Source organism: Aspergillus pseudodeflectus (assembly GCF_044049435.1).
Source record: "Aspergillus pseudodeflectus strain CBS 756.74 chromosome Unknown BJX68scaffold_70, whole genome shotgun sequence".
Classification (NCBI taxonomy): domain Eukaryota; kingdom Fungi; phylum Ascomycota; class Eurotiomycetes; order Eurotiales; family Aspergillaceae; genus Aspergillus; species Aspergillus pseudodeflectus.
In genome coordinates this window covers 79,284-94,788 of record NW_027263846.1, presented here as the reverse complement: position 1 = coordinate 94,788, position 15,505 = coordinate 79,284, and the positions used below count along the sequence as shown (strand labels likewise).

Below are 15,505 nucleotides of genomic sequence, written 5' to 3'. Positions count from 1 at the left end.
TGGTGGGCCGACGGAGCGACGAGAGGGGGGAAACAGGGTTGATAAATTTGGGAAGCAGGACAGCAGGGAAAAAATCACATGTCGGCCTGGTGCCTAGTGTTTAATAAAGACTAGATGCGTTAGGTCGCCGCCACCACCTTGGCAGGGCCTGAGGCTGATTTCGGATGTACTCTGTGCTTTTTATATGGATGTAGATGTTATATACAGTAGCAGTGATGGCATGAGTATCAGTAATCAATTGATATTCTCCGCCGCATACATCGGAGACTCTATTGCTAGCACCTTAACAACACCCGGTGCCTAACGCTTGCTATCTGAGACACCAACCACACCATCAAGGGCTAATTCGATTCACATAGAACTCCTGCCCATACATATGAAGCCGCCGGCGATCCGTCTTGTTCGATTTAGTCCGAGGAACCCGATCAACCTGGAGAAAGACCGATGGCATCATATGCGCTGGAAGACTGCCGGCGACCAGATCTCTCATCCGCTGGACGAGTGGGTAGACCGCATCATCCGCAGACACGCTCTGTATGCACACATCCCCGATATGCTCCCCCCTTTCCAGGGCCTCACCAGCAATATACACAAACGCCGCAAGCACCGGCTCCTCGTCCGCCCTCATCAGCCCTAGTAGATCGACGACCACCGCATCGTTCTCGGAGACGAGACACCGCCGCAGAACACACTCCACCTCGACGGCATTCACCCTATACCCATTGAGCTTGAGCATCGCGTCCTTGCGACCTAGATACTCTACTCTGCCATCGGCAAGATATCGACCCAGGTCCCCCGAGCGATAAACGCGACTCGCGCGCGCTCGGGCGGCTCCATGGATCACGCCCATCCACGCCGGTGGCTGTACCAGGAATCCCACGTCCGGACGGACGGCAACGCCATCAAGATATCCGCGCGCCAGATGCGGGCCCTCGATAAGTATCTCGCCGACTGCACCGACGGGAACGAGCTGCGCGGGGTCCGCGGGGTTTGTGATCCAGATCGCGCCGCAGCCTGCCCGACCAACAATATTCGGCCGTGTAGCGTCCGGCTCCGCGTTCAGCGCGCAGAACGTCGCTGCCTCGCCCATGCCGTACTGATTGATCAGCCGCACCCCAGAATCACGACTCCATTGCGCTATTATATCGCGCGACGGCGGTTCCCCGCCCATGCATACCGTCCGTAAGCTGGGTACATCGGCCGGCTTCAGCTGCGCTATGACTGTCGGGGTTAGGAAACTCATAGTCGCTTTTAGGGCGTTGATATTCTCGCGGAGCACCGCGATGGGCGTTACAGAGGTGGGCACACAGCAGACGCCGCCGGCGGCTAGCGTCGCGAGGTAGTCGTTGTTGCTAATGTCGAAGGCGTAGTCGTCGAATTGGAAGACACGGCTTGTCGAATCCAATCCGATCTTCTGGATGTAATCTGCTATCGAGGTCGCGTAAGACCGGTGTTCCTGGATAATTCCCTTCGGTGTTCCTGTGCTTCCGGATGTGAAGAGGATGAGGCAGGGGTCTTCTGGGCGGATTCCCGCGCAGGCTGGCGTCGCTTGAACTGGTAGGCTGTTGAGAGATGCACGTGTAACCTCTACCACAAAGTCAACTGTGCTCCTAAACCGCTCGACATATTCCGGAGAGGTAAGCATAATGGCGACGCTGGCTCTGCGAATAATAGACTCCAGGTAGGCGGGCGGATCCCTCGCGTCAATGGAAATATAAGCACCCCCGGCCTTGAGGATGGCAAGCCGGCTCACAATCGCCCAGGTTGATTTCGCAAAGCAGGAGACGACAAATCTCCCGCGTCCCACACCGTGTTCGACGAGATGACACGCCAGGCGCGAGGTTAGGTCGTCGAGCTCCGCGTATGTGAGATCGCCGTCCCATGAGACGACGGCTTGTGCGTTCGGTGTTGTTCTGGCATGTTGAAGACACATGTCGTGAAGGAGGGTGTTGTTGAATGGCGAAATGTGCTTGGTGAACTGCGCAAGTTGGGCGTGGTGGTGCGGCGAGCAGATGTTGACGAGCTCGAGGGGCTGAGTGATGGAGGTGGCGATGGAAACAAGAGCTTCTCTAACGCTGTGGAAGAGGTTTTGTGCGATAGTTGAAGAGATGGAGCCCTCATTCCAGTCCAGGCGAATACGCCACCCCTCGTCCGTGGAAGGCGCGATGCTCAGGTGAAGATTTGTCTGCCAGGATTAGTACAATTACTTAAAGTAGAAGAATCCGCGCCGTACAGACCGAAGGTAGATTCACTACAGCTGCATCCTTTCCGCTGCCGCCGTAGGTGATTGAGGCATTGTACTCTGGGTGGCCCAGACTCGTTCCATTGCAGGTGTTGCAGAACTGCTCTGAAGACATGGCGGTAATCAGCTGTTTGAAGACGCTATCCACGGAAACATCCGCGTTCAATTCGATAGCACTAGAGCCTTTGCTTCCGGTGCCATATACGCCGCAGCAACCAGTGGCATAGTCGCCGGTAACGTAGAAGGTATTTTCTCCCGCATAGCTTCGAACGGCCACCAGCCAGGCGAGATGAACAATTGGCAGAATGAATGCCTGTGAGGTTAGTTTCTTGGAAAGGCCGTTTGGTGCGTATGTTTGATAGGTTTCGACCAGACGTTGTAAATCTTCGACCTTAACAGGGAGAGACGCTTCGATTGATGAGCTGGGTTTCATGGTGGGATGTTGGGAGATGCCGGTGTCGGAAAGGCTTGAGGGTTCGGTAAATGACATTATGCACGACTCGGCTCGATTATTAACTGTCGACGATGATGGGATCCAAATCATCTACACTTGCGCACCTTTTACAACTATCGAGTCGTAGACCGTGACGAAAACTTCGTCCCAATCAATCATTACGACGCGGCGAGTCACGAGTCAATAAGGATTCCTTCAGAGCTTCCGGGCAAAGGTGGCAGAACGCAAAGGAACTAAACGGTTGGTCTTGTGGCGTTGCTGAATGCATCGCACCCTTCTGGCCACCAATGTTCGGGCCTGTGGAGCACTGCCAAGCGATGAAAAACAATAGTATACTTGCGTGCCGACTGTGTGTGGCGGACCCAATTCTTGAGGATCTGAGGGCGCAAGCTAGCAAGAACTATCAAAATGGTGTCTCTCAACATTGTCTCAGTTCTGCTGGGGTGGGGTTCATCTGTCTTCTGGGTACATTCAGCTGTGGTGCATGTACGGAGTATTATTAGGCATCAATGCACCTGCAGACCACGTCTTGGATTATCGATCTGGCAGTTCTCCCTTACGTCCAGTGCACTTTCTGGGGTATAGCGTGGAACGCAAATGTCAAGGTTCTCTACGAACGTACTTGCAGTGTCGCACAGTGGATCAACCTCGATCCCGCGGCGCAAAGCTAAGCTCCTGATCAGCATGGAATCTTCACGATTCCATCATTTCCTCCTGCTTTGTGTCATATCTCCAATCTTTAACAGAACCCCCAATAAAGCGCAATATTTTACGAATAAAATCCCCAATACAGCGCGATATCTTAAGAATAATGCATCTCCTTCCAGCTGCGAGGGCGCTTTGCGATTCCAACGAACCCCAGACGGTTGAGAACCCTGCATTGCCACGCTATGATCTCGTCGATCTCGCCATCCAGCGTTACACCGCGCGTGTGTCCAAGCGGCACTCTGAGGAGGAAACAAAATCATTCTTCGTCGCAGATCTCGGCCAGGTGGCCCGCCAACTCACGCGCTGGGAGTGCAACCTGCCAACTGTGCGACCCTACTATGGTGCCAATCTATATTCCCACACTCCCTCGCTAGACAAATACATAACTAACAGCTCCCAGCGGTAAAATGCAACTCCGACCCTCCCCTGCTCAATCACCTCGCTTCCCTCGGGGCAGGCTTCGATTGCGCGTCAATGGAAGAGATCCGCCTTGTCCTCGACCTCAACATCGATCCGTCTCGCATCATCTTCGCGAACCCAGTCAAGGCGCCCGCGGCTCTGCGCTTTGCGCGCCGCGTCGGAGTGTCGCGCATGACGTTTGATAATCTCGACGAGTTAGACAAGATCAAGGCGTGCTTTCCCGACGCGCAGCTCTTGCTGAGGATTTATGCGAGTGATGATGGGGCGTTGGTGTGCTTGGGAGAGAAGTTTGGAGCGCGGTTGGATACTACCGAGTGCCTGCTCAAGCGGGCGAGGGAGTTGGGGCTGGATGTTGTTGGAGTGAGTTTTCATGTCGGTACGCTCTTCCCTGGAGAACAGACTGAGAAAGGCTGGAGCTATAAAGTGACAGCAAACAGGATCCGGCGCCCAAAGCCCCAGTCCCTACCGAAAAGCCATTCAGGGCGCCGCGGTGGTATTTCGGCAAGCCTCCGCACTCGGCTTCCGACTCACAATCCTCGACATCGGCGGCGGATTCACGGACAGCAATTTCGAGTCCATCGCCTGCTCGGTCCGCGAATCCATCGACACCCACTTCTCTTCAGACATAACAATCATCGCAGAGCCCGGTCGGTACTTTGCGCGGAGTGCGTACACGCTCGTATCTCAGGTCATCGGGCGGCGCCGCCAGATTGGCAGCGCGGATATGCTGTATCAGAATGACGGGGTCTATGGGAATTTCATGAACGTTATTATGGAGAAGGAGCGGATGGTGCCGAAGTTATATAGTGCGTCGGGCAGAAATGAACTGGATGGTTTCACGACAGCTGCGGCCAAAAATGGGCAGGGCCAGAGGTCTCAAGGTGAATACCGGTGCTCCATCTGGGGACCGACCTGTGATAGCATCGACTGTGTCGCTCGTGACGTGACGTTTGATTCAGAAGTCCAGGTGGGTGATTGGCTTATATATCATGACATGGGAGGTAAGTCGCCAAGATAGGTTCGCGACGATATTGTCGCCTGGTCTAATGCCAAAGCTGATTTTATATAGCTTATACCATGACCACTGCGACGCGCTTCAACGGCTTTTCTCGGTCGAGTGATATAGTTTACGTGGACAGCGAGGCGACGATGGATGGTACCGACTATATATGACGTGGTTACGAGAGGTAGGCCGACAACAAAATTTATAGAAGTTCAGGCCTAATTGCTGGCCTAAACGGCAGTAATTGTGGCAGAGTACGGAGTATGTACATACATATCCAGGAAATCCAATTTGTTCGAATTTTCATAGGCTTTCTTCTACATCCACATAGGGGAAAAGAAGGAACGTGGCTCAAAAAGGCGCACAATAGTTTCCAAAGCGGGCCCGCCACCTTTTGCTGCAGAATCCCTCGTGACGGCTGTTTGCATGTATTTTGTCTGTTTCTTTTGATCGTTCCAGACCTCTCCTAACACAATAATGGCATGTCTGGTCTAACAAGTCTCTCGCTGTATCTAAATTGTCGCCCACTTTGCGTTCGATGTGCGTTTGATCTTATAATCTTGACGAAATGGGGCCGCCAGCCCACGCGACAACCGCCACGGGCAGTGACAATGTGACACTTCCGAGGTTCTTGAAGCTACGGTCATCCAAATCATTTATTATCTTCATGGTTGCCTTTGCTGTGTCAACGGTAGGCCTCCGCACATCATCGCTCTCAGCAATATCAACTGACCTACTGTGTAGGATATTTTCATGTACGGTCTGGTACGCACTCAACAGCCATCCGAATTGCAATACAGGTTTCTAAGAGTCAACTTAGCTCGTACCAGTAACACCAACAGCTCTCAAAACCAAGCTTGGGATACCAGAAGATAAGAGTACGTTCTCTTTCTTTAGTCGAGCGCGTAGACATGTTAGGCTAATCCGACCTCTCCTTGGGTAGCTCAATCGTGGACGTCCATTCTCCTGGCCTTATACTCAGCTGCATTCCTGGTGTTTTCTCGTATGTCCGCAGTTCCTACTGAGCACCCTAATCCTAACCATTCAATAGCTATTTTCGGTCACTTGGCAGATCGTGCAAATTCCCGAAAGTGGCCGCTTCAGCTCGGCCTCGTCATCCTGGGCGTCGCAACCGCCTTACTATGCATTGGCACACACATGGCCTTATGGGTGGTCGGCAGACTCCTCCAGGGCGCCGCTGTAGCCGTGGTATGGGCAGTTGGGCTGGCGCTTCTGGTCGACACTGTTGGTGAGGATGAGCTCGGACAGGCCCTTGGGTACGTCTCGATGGGGCTGAGCATCGGCGTCCTGGCGGGACCATTGGTTGGAGGAGTCGTTTATGAGCACGGCGGCTATTATGCGGTTTTTGGTGTTGCCTTTGGATTGATTGGGATTGATCTTGTGCTGAGGTTGGCGGTCATTGAGAAGAAGGAAGCTGCCCGGTGGCTTGCACCAACACAGCCAGAACGACACGCAGACGGCACAACAGACTGTTCGGTCGTGTGTGAGGCAGACGAACCTGCCAGGACTCCCCAAGCACCGCAACCTTTGGATGATACCAAGCGCCCGCTTAGGCAACTAGCTACCCTGCTTCGCTCACCCCGCCTCCTCGTCTCACTCTGGGGAACATTTGTCGTCTCGTTGGTGCTAACGTCATTCGACAGCGTGCTGCCCCTTTTCGTGGAAGAGGTCTTCGGATGGAGACAAACAGGCCAGGGTCTGATATTCATCGCACTCGTGGTCCCCCATATACTCGACCCCCTCATCGGGTCTCTCGTCGACCGATACCCACACGCCGCTCGCTTCCTCATATCAGGCGCATTTCTCTCCGCAACGGCCCCCGCCGTCTGCCTCCGACTCATCACCACAGACTCGCTTGACGATAAAATTCTGCTATGCGCCCTCCTAACCATCCTCGGCCTCTGTCTCGCGCTAGCAAACACGCCACTCATGCTCGAGGTCTTCCTCGCAGTAAAGGCTAAGGAGGCCTCCCTACCCGGTGGCCAATTGTTAGACGCCAACCACCGCGGCGGAGCCGTCGCGTTTGCATTCGGGCTGTCGAATATGGCCTTTGCGGCTGGGAGTCTGGTTGGACCGTTCTTTGCGGGCTACATTCGGCAACGGGTCGCTTGGGGGACGTTTGCGTGGGCGATGGGATTGGTTCTGGGGGCATCTTCTGTGCCTGCGGCTTTGATGTCTGGAGGTTGGATTTCAAAGGGATTAATCCAGGTATACGTATAATGATTTCCATGGAATGGAATATGCCCAAAGCGCGGCGATGTTTTTTACAAGGCAGTCGCAACAGTGTGCTCAGACAAGGTTGACCATCCTTCTACATGTTTGCGTCGTGGACCTACACGTCTCTGATCTAGTTGTGACACGTGCAGGTCCATGCTGACAGAGGGCGCAGCCTCTATGTTTATGCACAACTCCTGCATGTAAAATTGTAACCGGAGTAATCGTAGTATTCCTACACCTGTAACCTATCTCCAGAGGGGAAAAAAAAAAAGAAGAAAAAAAGAAAAGTTTGTGCATCATCCGTGAATCGAACACGGGCCTCGTCGATGGCAACGACGAATTCTACCACTAGACCAATGATGCTACTTGCTTGTTACATAATCAAGTTAATATGCCCCATATTTCCGACTTTCAGTGAGCAGAGCTCAGAAATTCATCCATATCTTCATCCTTGCTGATAATCACGGCCATCTGGGCATTGTCACTTATTTGTGGGCTCACGGCTTATGGCAAGGGAATCTATAAGGCTTTATGAGGATCGAAAACCGACCCAGTTCATGAAGAGTATACCAGTGTCCCACTCAGTGGTACCTTTGAAATGCCCAATCATCTGTAACTGGACGTATTGAATCTCGTGCCACTGCTTTAGCAGATTTGTGTATATTTAAGTAGACTATAACTTTCCCTTCCAAGTCCCCTCCTTTTAATACACGTGATAGTTGCAGCGGCATCCTCTTCGTCTTGCCTGGCGGACTGCCCCCCTTTCCCCTCCTCTCCAACCCTCTTCCCCGTGGAAAGCAAAACCGTCGCATTCAACCAGCCATCACCATGAAATCGATCATGACATTACATATGCTTAGCCTCTGTTCCTTGTCGATATGGATAAACGCAACAACCACGGATAGTTTCCTGATCCAACGACAAAGCACCAACTCAGCGCTCTCGGTCCCCCAAGACATCACCACACAAGTACTGGCCCTAAACTACCTCTTGACGCGCTACGAACCAGGCGACGCCATCTCAGCCCTCGAGTCCGGCTTTACCGACGTGATATCCGCCAGCAAGAGCGGGGCGTCCGTCCTCGAGGGCCTTCCGCAACTGTCGATGACCCAAGCCACCTGACTCGGCGACGCTGCAGAGGCCGTTCAATTGCAAATCTCGCTAGCCTGGGAGACCATAATTACCGTGAAATCAGATCTCGTTGAGTCGAGGGACGCGAGCACGATCAGGACCCTTCTAGAGGAATTCGATGAAGCGGCGACGGTGTTGATGGCGATGTTTTTGTCCAGGTTCCCGGATGATGGATGTCAGCGCGTCATTTTCGATGCGATTGTTGATCCGATTGGTGAGGCTGTTGAGGCATATGAGGATTTTGAGGCGCATTATAGTACTGTCCAGAGTGATATGACTTCAGATGATGAGGCGGGTAGCGAGCAGGTGCCCTTGGTTCTTTACTGGAGTACTTTCTGAGCAGGTAGTTGGTGGGCGTGGGGTAAATAAGTGGCTAGGATAAGAGATGTCATTCCCTAGATTGACCAAAGCTCGATGACAACATTGGTATTAGATTAGGTGCTGAGTATGCTAAGCGCTATATCTATATGGTACAAGCGATCTGTGTTATCAACGATTTGTCCTCTTCCTCGACGGAGCGTCCAATGATATGAAGTAAGCCTCATATGTTCACTTAATACTCACCGTGTATTCGGAGAGGTTGGATAGCTCGCGACTCGTCTAGCAAGAAGCCCCAGAAGGAACATTCTTGCACTTGTCACTCTTCTTGCCACCCGAGATCGAGTTCCCAGACCAAGTCCAGTTCTTGCAGCTCCCGGAGCCACAGAGAATATAAACATCGGTGGCGGAGCTCTGGACCGAACCCGTGACCTTCTTGAACGTGATATCCTCGACCTTGATTCCGTTGGTCGGCGTACCGGTGGGGCTGCCGTTCTCGTAGTCCTGCTGTACAACGATGCCGTACTTGCTGATGTTGGAGAGAGTAATGTCCTCGAACTTGACGCCGGAGACGGAGCCCGAGGCGCCGTAGACGGTCTTGATGCGGACGCCGTTTTGCGAGTTGAGGACCTTGGAGTTGGAGATTGTCACGTCGCTGACGGTGTTGTCCGAGCGGCCGCCGACGGAGCCGATGGAGAGGCCGTGGCCGCCGTTGCAGTAGCCGTTGGTGAAGGTGATGTGCTGTTCGAGTTTAGATTAGCATTTCAAAATTATGAGTGTGGTAGGGAAGGGGAAACCAACCTGACCAGAGTTAATAGCCAAGCAATCATCCTGGTTATAGATGGTAGCCCCATCAATGGTAATGTAAGTACTGGAGCCAATGTCAAACGCATCCGTGTTATGGCCCTTGCTGGTACCAGCCGAGTTGTCGATGGTGACACCAGTAATGGTGAGGTGGTCGGCCTGGATGCTGAAGCCCTGGACGGGGGTGTTGTACACCTTGAGCCCAGTGATGTTGGACTTGTTCAGCTTGTGCGCGTAGAAGAACTTGGGCTTGGTCTTGCCGCCGTTGCTACCCTTGGTGTCCCACCAACGGGCGCCGTCGCAGTTGATCTTGGCGCCGGACTCTTGCTTGACGGTGATGGAGGTTCCGGAGACGGAGATCAGGGGACCCTTCCATTCTTTGTAGCCGAAGGTGGTTTCGCCCTTGAAGATGACCTTTTCAAGGGGTTAGTGGGGATGATGTTGGTGATGGGGGGTGGACGTACGGTGGTACCGGTCTTGAGGCCAGTCAGGTCAAGGGTTTCACCGGCGGGAACGGCGATGTTGTCGAGGGTGATGGTCGAGCAGGAGGTCTTGCCGGACTTTGCGGCAGAGGCAGAGGTGAAGGTGCAGGAGCCACGAGCCTCGAGTTCGGCTGCGGGGGCAGCAGCGACCAGCGCAGAGCCCAGGAGCGCAGCCGCGATGGACGATTTAAAGAAATGCATGGTGAATGAATGGATGATGACGATACAAAGAATGACTAGGGACTTGATCAACAGAGACCCTGGAATGAAAGACAAGGAAAGACAGTGTTGAGGTGTAATGATTCAAGGCAAGAGTAGGGGCTATATAAGCACCTGTTTTATGCCGAGACTTCCGCAGCGAAATAGACTCATAAGGCTCAGGGGAAACGATGGGCCCTGCAGGTGTCAATCTGCGACGGCCGGCTGAAGAACTGTAGAGAAGAAATCCACTCGGCGAGCCGGTATCGAATCACTGGCGCCATTCTATCTCCACCTTGGCAGCAAAAGCTTCGCCGGAGATCAGTCTGCATCGGGGCCCCTGCCGAGAGCCCTGTTCGGTCTGGGCCCACTGCTCCTCTGGAAATTGGAAAATCCTGCTGCCTAGATAAAACCGTCATTCTATTGGCTTATCACGCACAAGCTTCCAATCTGAAACGAACTGTCTCACTTGACTTGTTTCTGATTGCCTCGCCGTGTTTTGAAGAACGCATCGCTCCTCCATGTTATTTTCATGCAGGGTTCTAGGCTTATCTATCGATGACCCCTGTTTATTACCCTTCTTAAACAAACCCTGTCTACGAGTCAGTGCCAGTGGATTCTGCGTTGTAGGACTCCAACCACCTTGCACGGCTTGACTGGTCAGGTGCACCGCATTCCATAAGACAGTAACCCTAGCGCTTAGGATCAGCATTTGCACCCCAGCTGCAATAAGCTGCAATATGGGCGTGTCATATATATACGACGCCATCCATCTAAATAATGCCGAGTGTTGAGACTGGACTGTACCCATCCGTTTCCGGCGCATCCGGCACAATATCCACGACAAACCAGGGGCCTCCTGTTGAGCACCCTCCTAGGCGGTCGAGACCACGAAAAGCTAAAGAAAAGGGACTTTGCCCAGCGCCCGTATACCAAATGGAAACATCAAAGGTCCGGTTCCCGACGCACCCCTAGAAATCTATCATTCCTGACCGTGTGGAGCGCGGCGATACCTCGGCGGGCTTACGGAGCATCTCAGCTGGCTGCTCCGGAAGTCATGCAATATTTCCCTCCAATGGGCTCTATGACGGTAGTGGATTATCTCTGAACAGGGCAAAACAGACCTCCGTTGGTTGTACGTCTTAGCTCGCGATCTATCTTGAGTGTTGCCCGATATTTCATCTGCAACAAAAGTCCCTCCGCCTATCTACTTGTTCTCCCGCCCAAAAACAAGAGTATAAGCACCGGGCAATGTCCCCGCAACAATACCCGCTAGGTAAATCCCAAAGACCGAAACCGGCTTTACCCACTTCACGACCGACAATTGCATCATCTCAAGGAAAAGAAGAATAAGAACTACCGGTACCAATTGCGTAGTTGGAAGCACAGCCCGAGTCCGAGCCCACTGGAACTCGGGACAGTTCCGAAATAGCGTGCGCAGATGCAAATCAAGAATTAGGCGGCTGGTCACAAGTAAAAGCAGGAACATCCATGGTCGTAAAAAGAGTCTCGGGGAACCGATTATCTGCTTCAGGCCCCAGTGTACGCATACGCCGCCCTGGAAAAAGGGGGCTGAGAGTACTGTGTACTGGCATGTGCGACGGAATCGGGTTTTGCGGAGGATAATTGCCTGGTGCGTAGGAAATATCAGCATGTCATCCTTCGTTGATAGACATCTCTTAGGGGTACTGTTTGTTGAGGGACGGGGTGATTCTGCGTACCTCGAATGCAGTGCTGACCAGCGGGATGATGCCCCACCACTCGACTGGTAAAGTGGTAGTAAGAGCAGGCGCCAGGCCGGATGTTACTGCAGTAGTTATTATCGCTTCGCTCCACGTACCATGCGAGCGTCCTATGGCACCAACATACTCTGACATTGTCCATTCGCGGAGGTTCATACTTGTCTTTGGCGGCGGAGTGCGAAAGTAGTCAAAACATGCTCCGATGCCAGCGTATACGGCTACTGCAAGCATGAACACCGATCCAGGATGCTCGTAAATGAATTTAGTTGTTCCTGGCTTGCTGGATAGTATGACGATGATCGAGGCAAGGTAGGCCAGCACCATCATGCGGATAGAGACAAAGTAATGCCATCGGTTGATGATGGCGAGATTGCAGGTTCCGACGATTGCGATTGCGTCGAAGGTCGGTATCAATGCGAGCCCGAACCATACATCGACAGCGATATCCTTGGTGAAGTCGGCGTGTTCATCTTTTGGGCTGTTGTTGCTCGTAGATTTTGTTTCCGAGGGCAGAGACTGGCGATCCCAGATTGTGGATAGTCTATAGAGAATCGCGGTGTACATGAAGAAAGCAATGAGGATTGCCACCTCGATGCCCACGACCTTTTGAGTCCTAGCATCGCTAATGCGGAACAAGAGGGTTGAGGTGTTGCAGGTTGTTCTTGATGATACCATGGCTCCCGTCGCTGTGTTGGTTACGTTGGGAGGCAGCCAAGGATTAAAGTAACACCTACCAGAGGACTGCAGGCCGTGATAGACTCCCAGAAACACTGAAAGTGAATTCAAGGTAGAATAGATGCTTTTCACTTTGATCAAAAAGCTGAGGGGTAAGACGTGGCAGGAATCTTCTTTGTTCTTCAATAGCGCAACTCTATTCATGTCAATTGACCACGAACGGGGCCCACTCATACAATGGGTCTTCGACCTACTTCTGTTAGTAAACTACTATTGTTATTCGCTGGGTCGGCTTTAAGTACGACATGAATGGAGTAAGGATGCTCCGCGATTTGGACTGTATACGTTTTGGCGACCGAGCCCTTTGGCACGCTTAGGGGCGCATCGGGGTATTCAAAAGGAAATTATGTGTTGATACTCTAGGGATTTGTAATGAGGCTAGTGAACAGTATGTCTGGTCAGTCCTACTCTAAAGACAAGCATAATGGATTCTGGGCTCGATCTACTGACCACACTGCTTGAACAACGGAAGAAATTCACTTACCACCCGCAAACTCATTCACAATCCCCGCAACCTCCTCAAACATGGTAAAAGTCGGACAATGCCCCGTCTCAAGCTCCCACGTCCGGACCGCACACCCGCCATCCCGCAGTATCTGCACATAGTCTTTCTGATAATCCACGGGGATTGTCATATCCAGCGTCGCATGCACATACCCGACATTCCTGATATCCCGCCACGCATACGCCTTCAGTTTGCCATCAAACCCCTTCCCATTCCACCGCTGCAACCCGGCAATGTACGCCTCGGTCTCGCCGGCTGACCGGCCACCGCCAACAACCAGCGTCCTGGGATCCCGACTCACGCACTTCCGGTCCTCTGCGAAGTCCAACGCAAGATCTAGCAGAGGCCCGTGTCCGTGCTCTACGACGAAATCTCTCATGGACCTCCCCTCTGTTAGTGCCGCTGCCACGATATACACGAGCCCCACGACGCCGCCCGCAAGGCCCTCTGCAGCGCGGGTCTCGGCATTAACTAGACCTACGAGGGCGTTTGTCCCTACTTGCCCACCGTACGAGTGCATGAGCACTGCGATTGAGCGGCGGGCGGAGGCGAGGCTCTCGGCGTAGGTGCGGATGAAGTCAGAGTTAGTTTTGAGGTTGGCGTTTAGGGGACACGCGCCGTTCCATGAGGGGAGGTGGGGGACGTGGACTTCGTGGCCGAGGGCGCGCAGCGCGTTTGTGAATTCGGAGTAGTGATTGGGTGTGTGCCAGGCGCCGGGAACGAGGACAACTGTAGACATCTTATGTTGAGGTAGGTGAATGCTAGCTGTGGTTATGAAGGATCAGAAGTACTTTGAGTGACTCGAATATAGTCAGATGTGGTGTGTAACAACTGGCAGGGGATGGCAGGGCACAGTGTAGGGTCGACTGCGAGAAGTCCAGGAATTCTCGTTGCTTGAATAGATTGACAGCGTTACGATTTCTAAATAATGTACAAATGGCCCCCATCAAATTGCATGTGGGGCTGACTGCTAACAGCAAGTGGGCCTGTTCGGACAACTATAATAGGCCAACTCCGTTTATCAGCCCTGTGATCTAACAGACACTGCAGGTTACCTTAGAGCTTCGACAACGTATCAGCAACGCCTACCGCCATCTGTTAAATGTCATGGCGGAGCACCGCGTCGCCGCGGGCTCTGGAAACATAGAGTATATGATAGGCGAGTTCATCAAAAGTTGTATCTAGCTCATGCTATTTCCCTGTTCGTAAGCAACCATTTGACGCGCTGCTTGGTTAGCAATACGATGACTATCTGGAGGAGTACGGTGCATCAGTACCCACAGTCAAGGCGCAGCACCAGAGCTCTATGAAATTTCTTCATCGGGTTTGTCCCCGCCAACCACTTTAGAGCATCAATGTAAGAAGAAAAGTACTAGAGACATTTGAATTCCAAGAAGGCCAAGTATACAAGCCCAGCCGGCCACTCCTAACACAAAAGGTAACCGGTCTACTCCCTCAAAGCCGCATAAGCCTGCAAAGCACCCATAATCGTCACCGCAACACCATTGCTAGAGACACCGCGCTTGAAGTACCATCCACCGCTCGCCAGCATCACGGCCGTCATCAAGACCGCGATGGCCTTGTTGATGGGGTTCTTCAGCTGTTCGGGGGCCAGGGACCAGTTGTAGTTGATGAGTGCTAATTCTTGTTAGCTATCCGATCCGTTCTTAGGTATGCATGGTCTGAACGTACCATTGACAAGGAAGAACACGCTGCCCTGGTACCAGCCGGCCCGAGCGCAGGTATCGGCGTTGGTCGGCAGGGCGCGGAATTGAGCGGATCCCTGCCATTCTTTGGCGCCGAGCTGGAGGCATGTTAGTACTGGTTTTCCCGCATCTTCCCAAGTTTAGAAGCGCAGAAGCGATCGGTTTATACACATACTGTGTGGCCCAAGGAGATGAGGATCCAACCAATGCTCGTGCTTTGTAGGGCGGTAGGCATGTTGTCGATTGGAGCTGCAGGGGTATAGTATCTGGTTCAAGAATACGAGGGTCCAATCTAGATTTCGATGCGAGATACAGAACGAGAGAACGTGAGGAACTCGGAAGGGATTAAGTGGATGATGACGGCAGCTTCTCCGCTTTAACGACCCGAATGCCTCGGCTCACATGACCTCGTGGCGACCCCAGAAAAGAGGAGAACCACGCAACCTAAATCGGTTTAAGCTTATCTGGCAGTTTGGGCTTTATGATTTTGTCTTTAGGAGCAATTTTATACTAGTTGAGTTGATCTATTGCCACTCCGGTAGGAGACCGTCACCCAACCCAGATGATAAGATAAGCATTGCATCTAGAACCGACGCAAGAGCCGTTTTCTCATGATTGACCGGCTCAGGGTGACTCAGCGTATGCACCTAACTAGTAACTGACATGGGCGAAGCCCTACGTATGTAGTAGTAGAGTTGAATTGTTAGTGACAAGGTATAAGGATGTCGGGCGTTTCCCCCCCTCGATTGTGGTAGCAATCAACAGATGTTAATTGGAGGGTGGTTGACATGTTCGTTGGCAGGGAAGGTCAGGTGACCT

At 52.6% G+C, this 15,505-nt stretch overlaps 8 protein-coding genes and 1 non-coding gene across 9 annotated transcripts; 3 read left to right on the top strand and 6 right to left on the bottom strand.

The window, feature by feature from the left end:
• Window positions 1-40: 40 nt before the first annotated feature.
• BJX68DRAFT_195639 (non-ribosomal peptide synthetase) lies at window positions 41-2,904 on the bottom strand. Its single transcript, XM_071037472.1, has 2 exons — window positions 2,238-2,904; window positions 41-2,185 (listed from the first exon to the last, which is right to left on the bottom strand). The coding sequence occupies exons 1-2, from the start codon at window positions 2,784-2,786 to the stop codon at window positions 335-337; spliced, it is 2,400 nt and encodes a 799-aa protein (XP_070893764.1). The 5' UTR covers window positions 2,787-2,904; the 3' UTR covers window positions 41-334.
• A 310-nt stretch (window positions 2,905-3,214) lies between these two features.
• Window positions 3,215-5,114, top strand: BJX68DRAFT_247306 (type III PLP-dependent enzyme). The gene is made up of 4 exons (XM_071041760.1): window positions 3,215-3,745; window positions 3,805-4,200; window positions 4,262-4,825; window positions 4,894-5,114. The coding sequence occupies exons 1-4, from the start codon at window positions 3,508-3,510 to the stop codon at window positions 4,995-4,997; spliced, it is 1,302 nt and encodes a 433-aa protein (XP_070893763.1). The 5' UTR covers window positions 3,215-3,507; the 3' UTR covers window positions 4,998-5,114.
• Window positions 5,115-5,247: 133 nt separating this feature from the next.
• Window positions 5,248-7,093, top strand: BJX68DRAFT_247302 (MFS transporter). The gene is made up of 5 exons (XM_071041759.1): window positions 5,248-5,518; window positions 5,572-5,592; window positions 5,648-5,705; window positions 5,771-5,830; window positions 5,879-7,093. Exons 1-5 carry the CDS (start codon window positions 5,396-5,398, stop codon window positions 7,066-7,068), a joined length of 1,452 nt encoding a protein of 483 aa, XP_070893762.1. The 5' UTR covers window positions 5,248-5,395; the 3' UTR covers window positions 7,069-7,093.
• A 264-nt stretch (window positions 7,094-7,357) lies between these two features.
• BJX68DRAFT_t156 lies at window positions 7,358-7,428 on the bottom strand. The gene has a single exon. It is a non-coding gene; the product is annotated as a tRNA-Gly (tRNA).
• A 1,179-nt stretch (window positions 7,429-8,607) lies between these two features.
• BJX68DRAFT_247300 (glycoside hydrolase family 28 protein) lies at window positions 8,608-10,131 on the bottom strand. Its single transcript, XM_071041758.1, has 3 exons — window positions 9,783-10,131; window positions 9,316-9,732; window positions 8,608-9,255 (listed from the first exon to the last, which is right to left on the bottom strand). The coding sequence occupies exons 1-3, from the start codon at window positions 9,999-10,001 to the stop codon at window positions 8,797-8,799; spliced, it is 1,095 nt and encodes a 364-aa protein (XP_070893761.1). The 5' UTR covers window positions 10,002-10,131; the 3' UTR covers window positions 8,608-8,796.
• Window positions 10,132-10,639: 508 nt separating this feature from the next.
• Window positions 10,640-11,187, top strand: BJX68DRAFT_247299 (uncharacterized protein). Its single transcript, XM_071041757.1, has one exon. The coding sequence runs from the start codon at window positions 10,779-10,781 to the stop codon at window positions 10,971-10,973; it is 195 nt and encodes a 64-aa protein (XP_070893760.1). The 5' UTR covers window positions 10,640-10,778; the 3' UTR covers window positions 10,974-11,187.
• An 18-nt stretch (window positions 11,188-11,205) lies between these two features.
• Window positions 11,206-12,415, bottom strand: BJX68DRAFT_271922 (uncharacterized protein; the record flags this gene model as incomplete). Its single annotated transcript, XM_071047072.1, has 3 exons — window positions 11,206-11,628; window positions 11,720-11,763; window positions 11,839-12,415. The coding sequence occupies 3 exons, from the start codon at window positions 12,413-12,415 to the stop codon at window positions 11,206-11,208; spliced, it is 1,044 nt and encodes a 347-aa protein (XP_070893759.1).
• Window positions 12,416-12,951: 536 nt separating this feature from the next.
• BJX68DRAFT_271921 (alpha/beta hydrolase) lies at window positions 12,952-13,719 on the bottom strand (the record flags this gene model as incomplete). Its single annotated transcript, XM_071047071.1, has 1 exon — window positions 12,952-13,719. One exon carries the CDS (start codon window positions 13,717-13,719, stop codon window positions 12,952-12,954), a length of 768 nt encoding a protein of 255 aa, XP_070893758.1.
• A 584-nt stretch (window positions 13,720-14,303) lies between these two features.
• On the bottom strand, window positions 14,304-15,164 carry BJX68DRAFT_247298 (uncharacterized protein). The gene is made up of 3 exons (XM_071041756.1): window positions 14,862-15,164; window positions 14,673-14,784; window positions 14,304-14,618 (listed from the first exon to the last, which is right to left on the bottom strand). Exons 1-3 carry the CDS (start codon window positions 14,919-14,921, stop codon window positions 14,428-14,430), a joined length of 363 nt encoding a protein of 120 aa, XP_070893757.1. The 5' UTR covers window positions 14,922-15,164; the 3' UTR covers window positions 14,304-14,427.
• Window positions 15,165-15,505: the final 341 nt, after the last annotated feature.